Here is a 14,851-nt window from a genome sequence, read left to right as displayed (position 1 = left end):
GTATGCAAGCTATCTTCAGAGGGTAAACAAACGGTTTATGACAACCGATAGAAAAGGAAAGCAAGCTGAAAGAGCATTTATTACCTATCTCCAAGACACTTGTTGCTGGCATAGGTGAAACCAAACTCTCAACAGAAGTACAAGCGTCATAGTATCTATCTAAGTTCTGAACTTCTGAAAATGCATTGTTCTTGGAATCATACACAATAAACTTCTTCCACCCAAATTCCAGCAAATATTTTCCATCATTTGAAATACACAAAGGAACTGAACCCAAATCCAACCAAGGATATGCACCACGAAAATATGGGATGGAAACCAATTTAGCCCAAGATTTTTTCACTCCATAATCCTTCATTACCCATAAATCTGCACGAATTCCAGGATAAATACAAATTCTCAGAGCCACCATTGGTTTAGAGGGTGTATGCGGTGGTGTTGACTTAGCTCCCGCGCATTAACGGTCCTCTAACGATCAATCATTGATAGATATATAAAAAGTTACTTTTTTCCATTTCGGTATTAAGCAACCTTATGTTGTTGATTCTATATATTTTAAACATGGGTCAAAGTCATAGAACACTAATCATAGTTGATTAATCAGATTCTTAAACATGAATATTAAACTTAAAATAATTACTACTTGTAGAAATGGTAAGAGGAGAATGAAGCCGTGATTCCCGTTATGGTACCACGTGTTGATGGATACTGAGAGAGAATAATCATTGGTGTTATTAAGGAGTTCTCTACTCTATGATCAATATTAATGATCAGTGATGATAATCGGTTATGAAAACTTTTTTATGATATATTACTTAAAGGTTAAAACATGTACGTAATAACATAAATATAAAGTTTAGAGACTTGTTGTCAAGTACTAATGACTTGTTAGCCCTAAAAAATTTATTCATGTAAAAAAATGTAAATATTTTTTAACTTATAAGTCACTTCATGCTAATAAACAACCATATAATTAATTTGTCATTTCTTTGCCTGTCAAATATAAAAAACATTATACGAGCCTTGCGAGATGTTTGCTAGTTGAAAAGTTAGTGATTTTGGTGTTTGAATCTTAAAAGGTTGTGTTTATGTTGGTGTGAAAGGTTACTTCAAAAGTTGTGATTAACATGTATTTGGGTTGGTTTGAGAAAGGTGATCGACAGGAAAGTTAGTTGGTGACATTCCAAAACAGGAATTCAAATACTTTTGTCACTTGAATACAATTGTATTCAAGTTAATTGTATTCAAATCCTTCGTCATTTGAATACAATTGTTCATTTGAATACAATTGTTATTTGAATACAATTGCTCTAAGTAAATTGTATTCAAATCCAAGCTTCCGAGTTCTAAGTAAATTATATTCAAATCCTTTATTATTTGAATACAATTGATCTAAGAAAATTGTATTCAAATTCCAAGCCTTCGAGTTCTAAGTAAATTGTATTCAAATCCTTCATCATTTGAATACAATTGTCATTTGAATACAATTGTTCATTTGAATACAATTGTTATTTGAATACAGTTGTTATTTGAATACAAATGTTCATTTGAATACAATTGTTATTTGAATACAATTGTCCATTTGAATACAAGTAAATTGTATTCAAATTCTTCATCATTTGAATACAATTATTCATTTGAATACAATTGTTATTTGAATACACTTTTGTGATTCAAATACATTTTGGTATTTGAATACAATTGTTCATTTGAATACAATTGTTATTTGAAATACAATTTTTCATTTGAATACTGTTCATTTGAATACACTTGTACATTTGAATACAATTGTTATTTGAATACACTTGTTCATTTGAATACATTGGACTTGTGTTTTTCAAACAGTCTTTGTTTCAAGAGTGTTTGATCTTTGAGAAAAGGGTTGACCCGTTGACCATTGATTTTGACATGTTGATCGTTGACTTTGACCCGTTGACTTTGACCCATTAAACGTTGGCTTTGACCGGTTGTAAAAAAATGTCTTACAATTATGAGCTTGGAGGAAGTCTCAATATGAGGGAATGCCAAAAGAACATGTTACAAGAAGAATTCAACATGTTTAAACTTACTCAAGGAGAATCGATTGCCTCTCTCATCAACAGATTTGAGTCACTCGTTACCAAATTGAGAAGTGTCGGTATCATCCTGGAGTTGTCTGCAATTAACATGAAGTTGTTGGATTCACTGCCTTACGCATGGAATAGCATTGTGATTACCATCAAGAGAACGACAAACCTGGATACCTTAACACTCTCAGAGATGACTTCTACCATCAAGTTTTGGTGCAGAGAAAATAAAGATGAGACAAGTGATGCGGTGTGAGCAGTCAAACAAGTCCTATAATCCCCGAGTGTGCTGCAAGTGGAATTAGTCAAGCAAACACCTCGTCAAGCTCCACTAATCGAATTCCTACACCTGCCTCTCTCATTCCCGAGGTACACAAACTTTGCTCACAAGCTTGCATAGATAAAGTTCTTCACTATAGAAACCATATACTAAAATTCTTGAACAAATTGAGAGCATTAGAGTTCAGAATGATGATCTTAAAAAGGCTGCAAGATTTACACTATCAGAATTAACACTCATGGTAATGATATGGCCGATCTTAGGGAACAAGTTTCAATTGCTAGAAATTTAGCAAAGCGTCATGAAAATCAAGTAGTTGAACTAAACGCTAAAATTGTTAAATTAGAAATTGAGTTAACTAAAAAGAAGATTGACATTGAAAACTTTGAGTTAGCCACCGAAATGAACAAACTAATTGGGTCACAAATGGAGTTAAGATTAAATACTGGTATAGGCTATGATAGTTCTACTGTACCACCACCGTTTAACAATAACTATACTAGCCTTCATCACTTTGATTTTAACTCTCCTCATGAGGAAGAAATGGTCTATGGTATTGGTCATGTACCCATATCAAAGACATTTGTTCCTGCAGCTCCCAAGATTGTAATTTCAGCTAATTCCTCAGTTAATCCTAATAGTGATTCATCTTCTGTAGCAAGTCGTGTAGAAGAAAATAGGTGTATGAAAACAAACATGGGTTATGGAAATAAAAACTTACTTTTTGATTCATCTATTAACAACCCTGTCTGTAATAATATTGTTTCCAAAAACATTTTGAACAATGATGTATCTGATGAGAATGTTCATGTTGGCACGTCTCTTGAAAATGAAAATGATGTTTCTATTTCCGATAGTGATTGTGAATCTATTTTTGATTAAACCATTGTTGATAGAACTGTGTATGAAACGGTTTCTGTGAATACTAACCTACCCAACTGCTCGTCAAAAGATTGTAAAGTTGAGGAGACTAAAATTAATGAAAATCGTTTTGAAAAGGAAAAGGCAAGTGCATCTGGTAAATATGTGCCACCTCATAGAAACAATTTTTATCAATCTACTAATCAATATTATCAACCTCAACTGTACAATCAATTTGATAATAACTACTATGGTTATTATCCACAAGATTATGTTAACTCTTTCTATACGAATGTTTTTGATGATCGGGGTCATAGATCTGACAGCTTGTTTGTTCCCGTACAACCATATCTTTATTCGCCACAACCCATGTATTATAATTCTGACGATTTCTATAGGGAAGATAGAAGATAACTTTGTTTTGTGTGTGGTAACCCGTCTCACCTTGCAAGACATTACAAGAGCTGGCATAAGATGAAAAGAGAAACGAACAGTAGGTTTAATCAATTCCGTTCAAGAGCTAAACCAAGCTCAAGAACAAGAAATGACCAACCTGACAGTTCTACTAGCGAAATGGATGTGAGATCCAGAAATAAAAAGAATGATAAACCTTCTTTTTGGATAATCAAAAAGGAGAGAGCAGAAAGATATTCAAAGACTGAAAGGTCTGAGAATTTATCAAAAAGAAAGAAGAAAAGAAATTCAAAGATTGAAAAATCTGAGGATGTTGTTTTAAAATCAAGAAGGAGACAGTCTCGAAAATCTTTTAAAAACAGGAAACCTGCTCGTGCATGGAATCCTAAAGACTGCTATTCTGGTTCTGACACGTCCAACAACTTCATAAATATAAAAATGAGAGAAGGACATTTGACCCTCCCGAGACAACTAAGTCTCGAGAACCTGTATCTAATTAAACTACTAATGTGTAGGGTCAACCAAGACGTTATGTAAATAGTATTTGGTATTTGGATAGTGGCTGTACTCGACACATGACATGAGACGAATCCTTGTTGTTAATTAATCCATTCGATGGCGGACACGTTTCTTTTGCTGGAGATATGGGTGAAAATATCACTAAACAGGGTAGAGTGTTAAATGGAGTCCTGACGTTTGATAACGTCAATCTGGTGGAACAACTGAACCACAACTTGCTTAGCATCTCTCAAATCAGAACCGAAAGACTTGTCAATAGAACGAGTCGATACTGATGACAACTATGCAGACCTGTTTACTAAAGCCTTTGATCGTGCCAGATTTTTGTTTCTCGTTGAGTCACTTGGCATAATCTCTATTGGACAAAATTAAGTTTTAATTTTTTTGTTTTATTTTTCTTTATTTTTATTTTAAAATTATATTAATTTTATTTTGTTTTATTTCATTTTATTTTTATTTATTTCTTAAAAGTTTATTTTATTTAAGTTCTTTTTAATTTAGTTTCCTTTTTAATTTAGACTATATTTTCTTTTATTTTAAATTTTAAAATTTTATTTTCAATTTTTTTTAAGTTTTAAAATTTGAAACTTTTGTTTTATTTTTATTTTGATTTTAATTTTGTTTTTAATTTGCATTTCATTTTATTTCATATTTCTTTTATCTTTTTGTATATAAAATTGTAAATATTTTTGTATATGTCACAATTTTAGAGGGAGAAAATGAGTATTAACTCACCAAAAAGATTTTACATTTGCTAAAAAAAACTAAACTAAAATTAAGTCACTTGACTTTTCAAAAATATTTTATATTATTTTATTTAAGAAAATCTGAAAATGTCTTAAAAATATAATCTCTCGTTTAGAGGGAGCTCCTGCTTAGAGGGAGTCGGATAATATCAAAATACAAGAAAATTTTGAGAAATCGATCCGACCTTTGGAAAATGATAGAAAATTGTCTTAGGTGATCCTAGCACGTGAAAAGAGTACATCAAAAGCCAACAAAAGCCTTGCTTGATGTGTAGATAGGCTTAACAAATGAGTAAGTATCATAGTGATATAGCTTAAATATGTGCATTTGCTAGTGGTTACACTCTTATGAAGCGGTTGCAGACTCCAAATAAGTCATATTAATAAAGGAAAAAATCCTAATAGTCAGTCATACACGAGCCTGTTAGTGATTTGTCACAATGGAAAATTATTTCTTGCTTTAGCTTCAAATTTTGAAAAATAAAAATTATTGAAAAAGTAGAAAAACTGTAAAATACTCAAAAAGTATTCAAAAATCAACAACAAAATTGTTGATAATTTTATCAAATAAAAAGGGGTATATTAGAACCATGTAACGTGGGGCAAACAAGTAAGTTCTAAACACTTTATATGAATGCATAAGTCAACAAGGCTAGTAAGTCCATGGTTCAACCTTTACATATTGTTAAAGTTTTTGAAGCTTAAAATGTTTTGATCAATCATTAGGGGGTCGAAGTCAATTTGGGGTGATACTGATGAACACAAAGTATGCCCGAGGTATGATGGAGTATGCAACATGTTGGATTAGCAGGTGACCACACAAGTATTGTGCCTAACTATACCTTAAAGTATCACGGTGAAATAAAATTACTTGTTAAGTTTAAAGTGGACCAACTATCTACAATCGACTTTGGATTCTTGGTCTAATAATATCCAAATAGAAGTGTGATCTAGGACACTATAGACAATATAATTCCATGTCGTGATCTTTTTCACCAAAAACAAGTATCATGGATTTTGTAAATTAATTAATATAACTAATATAATATTAATTCTCTCTTCATCTTAATTTTTCAAATTTTTACCTTATTTTTAAGTTTTTATTTCATTTTAATTTACATGCTAAAATTAGTTTAACTTGTATTTCTTTTTAATTTTATTGTATCTTATTTCATTTAACATTTGATTTGATTTTCTTTGATTCTATTCATTTATTTTTAACTTTATTTTTAAATTTTATCTTTACTTCTAACTTATTTGATTTTATCTTATTTTATACTTATCTCTTAAGTTATTTTACTTTTGTTTTCATCTTTGTAATTATTTTAAAACTTTATTTAAATTTTGTATAAATTTTATTTTTGTACAAAAAGTTTCATTTTCTGTTAATTTAAATTTAAAAAAAAACTTTGTTTTACTTCAAACTTATTTTAAAATTTTATTTTATTTTATTTTAATTTTTTATTTTAATTTTTAAGTATTTAGTCAAAATGGGTTTTTGTTTACAACAAGGTCCTCATTGCATTGTTCGTTAAGTATTGACCGCGATTAAATAAATCTTGAAAAGTGCTTGGATGGAGACGATAATGAGTCAGAAGAGAGATGACGAGGATGAGGCTGAGTATAATAGCTATGATGATACTCGTGGTGATGGTAGTGGTAGTGGAACTTGTATCGGTGAAGCTACAGGAAATAAGACAGCTGATGCTGAGCTGTCAAAGGAGGCTGAGAAAACGAGGGAATCGGAGGCTGCGGTGGAGGCTGAGCTCGCCTCTTTACTAAATGTTTGTTCTTTTGCGGGAACCATTCCTTCTATTCGAGAAATCCGTGGATGAAAATAATGATGAAAGTGATGATGGCATCAATTTTTCTTCCGATCCCGACACACCAGTTAGGGAGAATGTTTAGCCAGCCGTTGATAAACATGTTGTTACTCATGTTGCTGCACCTGCTTGAAGAAACTCAAGAAAAGGAACCAAATTCTACAGCGTGAGCAGGATGGGAAGCATGTGAACGAGGTTGAAGTTTCTTCACGACTTCATTGCATGGGAATTCGACAACGAATACGGCGAAGTTATCATACATTTCACTCGCAGTCATGAGCTCACGTTCTTTGATGAGCTTGAACTGGCAAAACTTGGACTCGGGACCTCAATAAGCTAATAGAGTCACCCCTCTGTACAGTCGAAGATGTTCGTCGTGACTACACGGATGCCATCGTTGGAAAATTCAACAAGTTTGCCAGATTACTTGTTGAAAAACAACCATTTGAAGAAGATCCAGACGATGTATTCGACTATGAGTCCGAGTGCGAGTGGTGAGAAGGAAATAAATCAAATACAAAAGACTCGGGAGATTGTAAGGTCTATTTCATTTGTAGTCTTTCGTATTTGTAACTAGTGTACGTTTACATTGATTATTCATTTACGTTTGTTTGTTTGGGCCCGAGGCCTTTGTATTTGGAGCCCATTGGGCATTGTTAATGAAAGAGGTGTATGAGTAAACACACACATATATAAGGTGTGTGTATCTCATACACCAACCTAACCCTTTCACAAAACATATTGTCCAACTCTTAAACTCTCTCTACATCACCCACTCTCTTACTTTCGGCTCCCATAGTGTCACAACAAGATCCGATATCTCGGTCTAGCTAGTTGTTTCCGCCAACTAGTTGTGAGGTTGATCCAAGAACAACTAGTATCTTAGTTCGTTTTGTTGTTTGATCCGGTCTCGAGACATACATTTGGCTTAACCCAAGTCACACATTTGGAATCAAAAGTTTCAAAGATTTTCAACACACATGTTTACCTGGTCAAGATGCATTTGCACTCAAGTGTGAAGGATTGATTGGTTTCTTTTGTATCCGTCTTATTTAATCGTTTTCGTCTTATATTACATCATTGTTATGTTACGGACTGAAACCATTGCAAGGTTATATGGGCAACTGATGTGGGGTTTATAAGCCAAATGGGTTCCCTCACTCATCAGACTAGTCTTTTGGGTTGAGTTCTTCTGTTTGGCTTGTGTAACATCCCGTTTTTCGGGTTTCGGTTAATAAATGAAAGTATGGGTTATTAAGAGTTGGGCTAGTGTTGGGTTAAATGGATATGAGTTATGGACTTGGGTATGAAAAAAAGAAGGAAAGACCATGGGCTTAAGCCCGTGATCCCTAAATATATAAACCATAATCACCATTAATTCCCTCATTTTACACATATTCCATACACCACCAAAACACACACTTAAGCTCTCTCTCTCTCTCTCTAATCCTCTCTCTAGTCGAAAAATAGAAGAGAAAACCGATCCCGACCCAATGTATGATAGTATTATGTTGTATGAGCTTAAATCCGTTAGATATGGTCACGAAACGACGAGCCAACATCGTTATACCGTTTAAGTCATGAGATCCGGGTGGAATCGGATATAAGCCGAACCTAAGATGAGCTTAGGGGTCACCCTAGCTCAGATCTGGATCGAACGGGACGAAAAACGGTGAAAAACGAGTTAAAACTCGTTTTTCCGGCGAATCCGCGGTTTCCGGCGACCCTCCGGCGGCGGCGCCGGAAAAGTTAATACGAGGTTGTCAGGTAATGTTCTGACATTCCCTGACCTAACCCTAGTTCGCTAAGGGTAACTAGCGAATTAGAAGTAATTCGCTAAGCTGATTCGTCTGTGGGAATGTAACGAATTAGCTTCAGTTCGTTAGGGGAAAAGATAGCGAATTACCCTTGATTCGCTATAGTTAAAAGATAACGAATTAACCCCAATCCGTTATAGTCATTCGTTAAAGGAGATAACGAATTAGAAGGTCCAGTTCGCTACTTGGACTGGTTCGCTATATGGACTGATTCGTTACCATGACCAGTTCGTTAAGAGAAATGTAACGAATTAGAAGTTTAACAGAATGACAGAATGGTCCCTGGACTTAGAAAAGAATGATTTAATTACAAAGAAGCCCTTGGACTTTAAGTAGCAAATTATTTAATGGTTCAAAATCCTAATGGAAAATGTGTTAAGACAGTTAATGAAAATAAAATTTTTCCAAGCTGACCTGCAGCTTAACCCCAGCCAGGGGCTCTGCCCCCGGACCCCGTTCGTTGAGGGTAATAATTAAACTAGAAAGACGATATGCGTAGTGCTACCGGTAACGAGGCTTCACAGCTTGTAACATGTTAATTTAAATTATGATACTTAAATGATATTTTGCAGATTTAATGTGAGAATGAACTAAAACGAAGTGATTGTATATTTAACAGAGGGAAACACGAGTTATAAAAGAAAATTATGAAATCTGGTTTTAAATTAAAGATCAAGCAAGATGTCATGTAGTTTGAATTAATATGAAGAAAGAACAAATGAAATTTGAACTATTGGTTAGCTACGATAGTTTATTTCTACAACGTGCCGCTAAATGGGACTTGCGCTTGAGCATTCACAATGAGAATTAAAAGGAAAGTCAAAATATTTAGTGGTGATGAAGATGGGTAGAATGCAGGGCGTTCATTATTCGAATGAGACTTGAAAAAACCCGAAATCATGATTCGAATAAGCGACTAATGAGTTCATAGTCAAATTTCCCATCTGATTTTTTAAAATAAAAATCGACGACTATATAATATATATATCTATGAGTTCATTTCTTCTTCGATCTTGTCAATAGAATCTTTTTACAGATTGTTACGGTTATGTGATCACAGAGATCAGAATAGGTAAACTTTCAAAGTTATTGTTATTTCTTAGAAGGGTTTTTTTTGTGATTATTATAAATCAGATTCGTTACGAATATGTGTTCACAAATTGTTTTGTAACTTAGGTGTGCAGAAATCATTTCAAAATTTTGTGCTCCCTAGATTCACATATTATTGTTGGAATACCTGCCTGTACCTTTAAATTATGACTTCTAATTATTTTGGAGTTTATTTGGTGTCTTGAGGGATTTTCGGTAGTGCAAGAACAAAATTATGACTTCTAATTATCTTGGAGTTATGTGGATTTATGGGTGATGAAGGCTTATGAAGTGAGAATCTAGGACTAAAGCACGCTTTATGAATTATAAATCTAGACGAACTCGGTGATTACAAAGCATACACAACCATTCTTTCGAAATACTGAAGTAATATGTTGGGAATATATTCAGATAAGCAATATATCATCTGTTTGGCTCTTAGATAAAATAGGAAAAGAAAATTGGTTCATGGAGAGTTGTAGGTTAAAAGGTGATTGTTCAAAGCTTTAGGATGAATATATGCATACCATTACTTCCCTTTTCTTTTATATGTATGCTTATTGACAAGTTGGGGTGGAAGATCGACCGCCTCGTAGGCATGTGAAGTACCTTGCATTTGTAGTTGCTTGATTTTATCAGCAGCTTTCAAATTTATTATATGGTACGATAAGTTACACTTATTTGCCTTCCTACAAAAATATTTGTTAACGTTTAAACAAACTTGATTCTTTAAGAAGAAGAAAAACACCCTTAGAAAAATCATCACTAGTTATGACTTATGACTGATAAACATGTTACAAATACAATAAATAGGAATATGATAACGACCAAAACGTATCATCCACATTGAGAATCTCTAAATCGATTCATCAAGATACATTAGATTATTATCATACCGACATCTTTGGCATCATACTAAACATACTATACATAGCAGTATATATATAATTTTTTTAAAACGACAATTCTCTTTTGGCAACCGTACCCAATGCACCCATTCATGACTATATTAAAAACTACTTGTCAAATTGATGCATAATTGCATACCATGTTTCTCAAAACAAGACTTAAACATATCCATATAAAGTATTGTAGTTGCTTGATTTTATCAACGCAGAGGAAGCTTTCAAATTTATTATATGGTACGATAAGTTACACTTATTCGCCTTCCTACAAAAATATTTGTTAACGTTTAAACAAACTTGATTCTTTAAGAAGAAGAAAAACACCCTTAGAAAAATCATCACTAGTTATGACTTATGACTGATAAACATGTTACAAATACAATAAATAGGAATATGATAACGACCAAAACGTATCATCGATCACATTGAGAATCTCTAAATCGATTCATCAAGATACATTAGATTATTATCATACCGACATCTTTGGCATCATACTAAACATACTATACATAGCAGTATATATATAATTTTTTTAAAACGACAATTCTCTTTTGGCAACCGGACCCAATGCACCCATTCATGACTATATTAAAAACTACTTGTCAAACTGATGCATAATTGCATACCATGTTTCTCAAAACAAGACTTAAACATATCCATATAAAGTATTGTTTCCACCAAATTTATTACTCAAAACAAATCAACACATAGTCTGTATTAATAATCATCTTAATTTTTGGTTACTGATACTTAAATTCATACAACAATAAAGCACAGTTGACCATCATTTGCTCAGTCAATCCAGGAGCAATAGAGCCTGCATTAATAGAGAAAAAACCACCTCAGTTAGTAACCTTTTTCTTAGCTAACTTTTAAGTCCCTAAAAGTTCACATGTGTACCATGCAAATCAAGACATGCTGCTAATTTACTATCAACTTATCTATTCAAAACAACCACCTTTTCAAATTCACAGAATCACAGTAGCCATTACCTTTGCAAATTTTCAAAAAGAAAGTAACAGATATGTTCAATGTAATCATTACAGAAAATAAGTATTTAACTTCTCTTAAACTATGCGTCCAATTAACATTATAACAGTTAAAGGAAACAGAATCAAATGTATCAAACTTGTATTATTCCTCTTGATGACAACATCTTTTTTTCAAATGGGAAAATGACCAAAATGGCTATTTTGACCCATTAGATTCCCAAAACGGTCAACCAATTTATTCTCAAAGTGACCGTTTTTCTATTCTGTCGGATCACACCAAATAAATTTGTCACCTGATAGATTAGACAAGTACTTTGCAAATTTTAAATAAGCAGCATATTTGTTCAATGTAATCATTGCAGAAAATAGGTATTGTACTTATCCTAAACTAGGAGTCCAATTAACATTATAACTATTTGAGGATTTGGAATCAAATGTATCAAACTTGTATTCATCTTGAAGACGATTTTTTTTTTCAAATTTGCAGAACATTAATCCATTCATATATGCACATACAATAATGGCTAACTAATATGTTACCATTGCAAGTAGTCTCACTACGCCATATACGACTATATGAGTACAGTAAACAAAACTTCCTTCTACTCATAAATCACAACACAATTTGTATGCAAACTTCTAACAGTAGACAAAGCGTCTTTAGAGGGTAAAAAGAAGTAGCCGACGTATGGTTTATTACAGCTGACAGGAAAGGGAAAACATCTTAAAAGAGAAAAAATTACCTAGATATCTCCAAGACCTGCTGCAGGCGGAATAGGTGAAACCAAACTCTCAACAAACGTAGAAGCCTCGAGACATCTATCTGAGTTCTGAATTTCTGAAAATGAACTGTTCTTGGAATCATACACAATCAGTTTCCTCCACCCGAATTTCAGCAAAAATTTTCCATCATCATTTGAAATACATAAAGGCATAAAAAGTCGATCCCTCCCAGGATCAGTCAAACACGGGATGGAAACCAATTTAGTCCAAGAATCTGCCACTCCATAAACCTTCATCACCCATACATCCGTACGAATTCCACGATAGTTACAAAGCACGCATAACCATTCTTTCAAAGACCCCAATGCCAATTCCTTATCACCTTCATCATACACAGGCTGCAAAACTTCCCCAAAAGTCTCCGTTGCTAAATCAAAAGAAAGTATAAACCACGTATAGGATGATGATGCAAAATCTTTCATAGCAGCCCAATGAAGAGCCCCGTTACAATATGTACCAGAACCAAAGAATGAATAACGATGAAGATAAACACCAATCGTCTTCCAATTTCCACTTTTCAATGAGTATATCTTAAATAAGGTTTCATGCTTTGTAATATCAGTTTCATAACAAGATAATTCAACAACTTTGTAATCGTCAGTAGACTGTTGGTACCCAAAACCATAAACCACATAACCAATCTGCATTTTATCACAACCACTGGGTGGCAATCTGTATGAGATTCTAGTACTCGGGTTCCAAATAAACGGAACACCAATCCCAACATTCATGCATAGCAATCCATTGCAAGAACCAACAACCCAAACATTTTTGAAAGGGTGCTCGGATGGATGGTCAAGCTCTGAAGCATTAATGGAATTGCCATACAGAACATCGCGAAGACTACAAGTCTTGAATTTTATTATTTTCGGCATGCGAAGAGACCGACTGTCGCCGATTGAATCAGTGATATAAATTAGTCGACGGCGATTGTTGCTTCTAGTTGAGATAGCAAGATGAGACTTAATAAAATGAGGATCAGAAATTAAAGAGTACCATGACTTGCAAACAGACTTACACCTTAACAGTGAATCAACCGGAAGCTTGAGGAGAATTTGGACAATGATCTCCGTAAAAAGCATAAGAACAGATGATTGAGGATCTTCTTCATCTTCAGATCGTTGATGCTTGTGTTGGAGTGCCATTTTCAGTGTCTGCTTACGGAACTAGGGTTTGGTAATTTACTAATTTCAGTCCCAACTGGTTATATATATATAAAATGTTAATTTTTCTAGCAGAAAAATAATAATATGCGTCTTACCCCCTTCATGTTTTCTTAGTTGTTTTAAATTCACTAAAGAATGTCCATGGACCATTTTGGCCTTCCATTTTTTAAAAATTGTTCATATGAATCTGAAATCCTTAAAATGTCCACTGCAGAATCGACGGTCCGCCTCGTATCTGTAATTCTTAATATTTTTGAAAGTTTTTATAAATGTTTTGTGTTTTTAGAATGTATCCAAATATTATTTTCTTTATTTTGTTATGGTTGATGTTAGTAGTGGTGTTAGTTATGTACCAAATGACATAGTTCACCGTTGGTAATAACTAATGAAATACCGATAGATTGTTTAATACTTTAATGTACACCTTTTTGATGTATTGTTGTTACTAATACTCTTCTGTTTGATAGTGTAATCAATTATGCAAACTATTTTAAATACTTAGTGAATATGCAATGTAAATATATTATCTAAAGTAGCAGCCTTCATAGGGGTGAAGGGCCGGCCTCTCTTTCATTTTACCAAAACGGGCTGCTTTATTTTTCGAGAAGTATTTATTGTGCCTTTCGAACAACGTACAAAATGTCATTTCGCATAGATTCGAACACATAATATTAGCAATCCTATAGATCACACACACACACACACATATATATATATACGAATCCAGGTATACAAAGGCATGTGGCTGGAGCGCATATTGTATGGGTAAGTTTCACATTTCACTCAAGCTAATTTTGGTATATCAAAACCTCTAAATAGAAAAATACACAACTTCTCCAATCTGAGCCAATGCATAACTTCTTCGAGCCGCACCTTCTATAGTCGAAACAATTATTTTCCAATCTGGATTAGAGTTGATATTGTTTCCTTATAATTAGTAATAGCACGGTTTTTTCCTCAAAATTGTTATGGTTGATGGTAGTGATGGTGTTTGTTTTTAGTTTTTCCTTGTTCTTTCCTTGCAAGGCTAATAGGCCGGTATATAAGTTGAATGTTTTAAGCTACATAAAAAGAATGAAGCCTTAAAAAACCATCATGTCCCTATTCTATTCGCCTCTCCTAAATTATACCTATCTGAATCTCCCTTGCCTGCCCTACCTTTCCGATCAGCCAGGGGCTGACCTTAGTGGGGGGGGGGGGGGGGCTGTGCCCCCCTGGTTTTCGGTTCAAAATTATGATATATAGCCCATATCTTTGTAATATGCTATGCTTTATATCTTTGACCCCTCCTATCCAAAAGCCCATATTCATTTATGTGCAAGAACATGTTATCTTTTTGGGATTTATGGTCTTTTTTTATGAAAAAAAATTGGTTGCTTTATATGCATGA

General features: G+C 33.6%; 1 protein-coding gene across 1 annotated transcript; it reads right to left on the bottom strand.

The window, feature by feature from the left end:
* Positions 1-12,242: 12,242 nt before the first annotated feature.
* LOC143620196 (F-box/kelch-repeat protein At3g23880-like) lies at positions 12,243-13,447 on the bottom strand. The gene has a single exon (XM_077091933.1). It carries the CDS (start codon positions 13,438-13,440, stop codon positions 12,256-12,258), a length of 1,185 nt encoding a protein of 394 aa, XP_076948048.1. The 5' UTR covers positions 13,441-13,447; the 3' UTR covers positions 12,243-12,255.
* Positions 13,448-14,851: the final 1,404 nt, after the last annotated feature.

Source organism: Bidens hawaiensis, unplaced genomic scaffold, assembly GCF_021521415.1.
Source record: "Bidens hawaiensis isolate Kalapana, Puna unplaced genomic scaffold, B.hawaiensis_p1.1 tig00002553_1, whole genome shotgun sequence".
Taxonomy (NCBI): domain Eukaryota; kingdom Viridiplantae; phylum Streptophyta; class Magnoliopsida; order Asterales; family Asteraceae; genus Bidens; species Bidens hawaiensis.
The sequence above is the reverse complement of the archived record's forward strand: the minus strand, read 5'-3'. Positions and strand labels throughout refer to the sequence as shown.

What these genes read in the sequence shown, in the direction of transcription:
- LOC143620196 (XM_077091933.1), bottom strand. Translation starts at nt 13,440, where the DNA reads ATGGCACTCCAACACAAGCATCAACGATCTGAAGATGAAGAAGATCCT.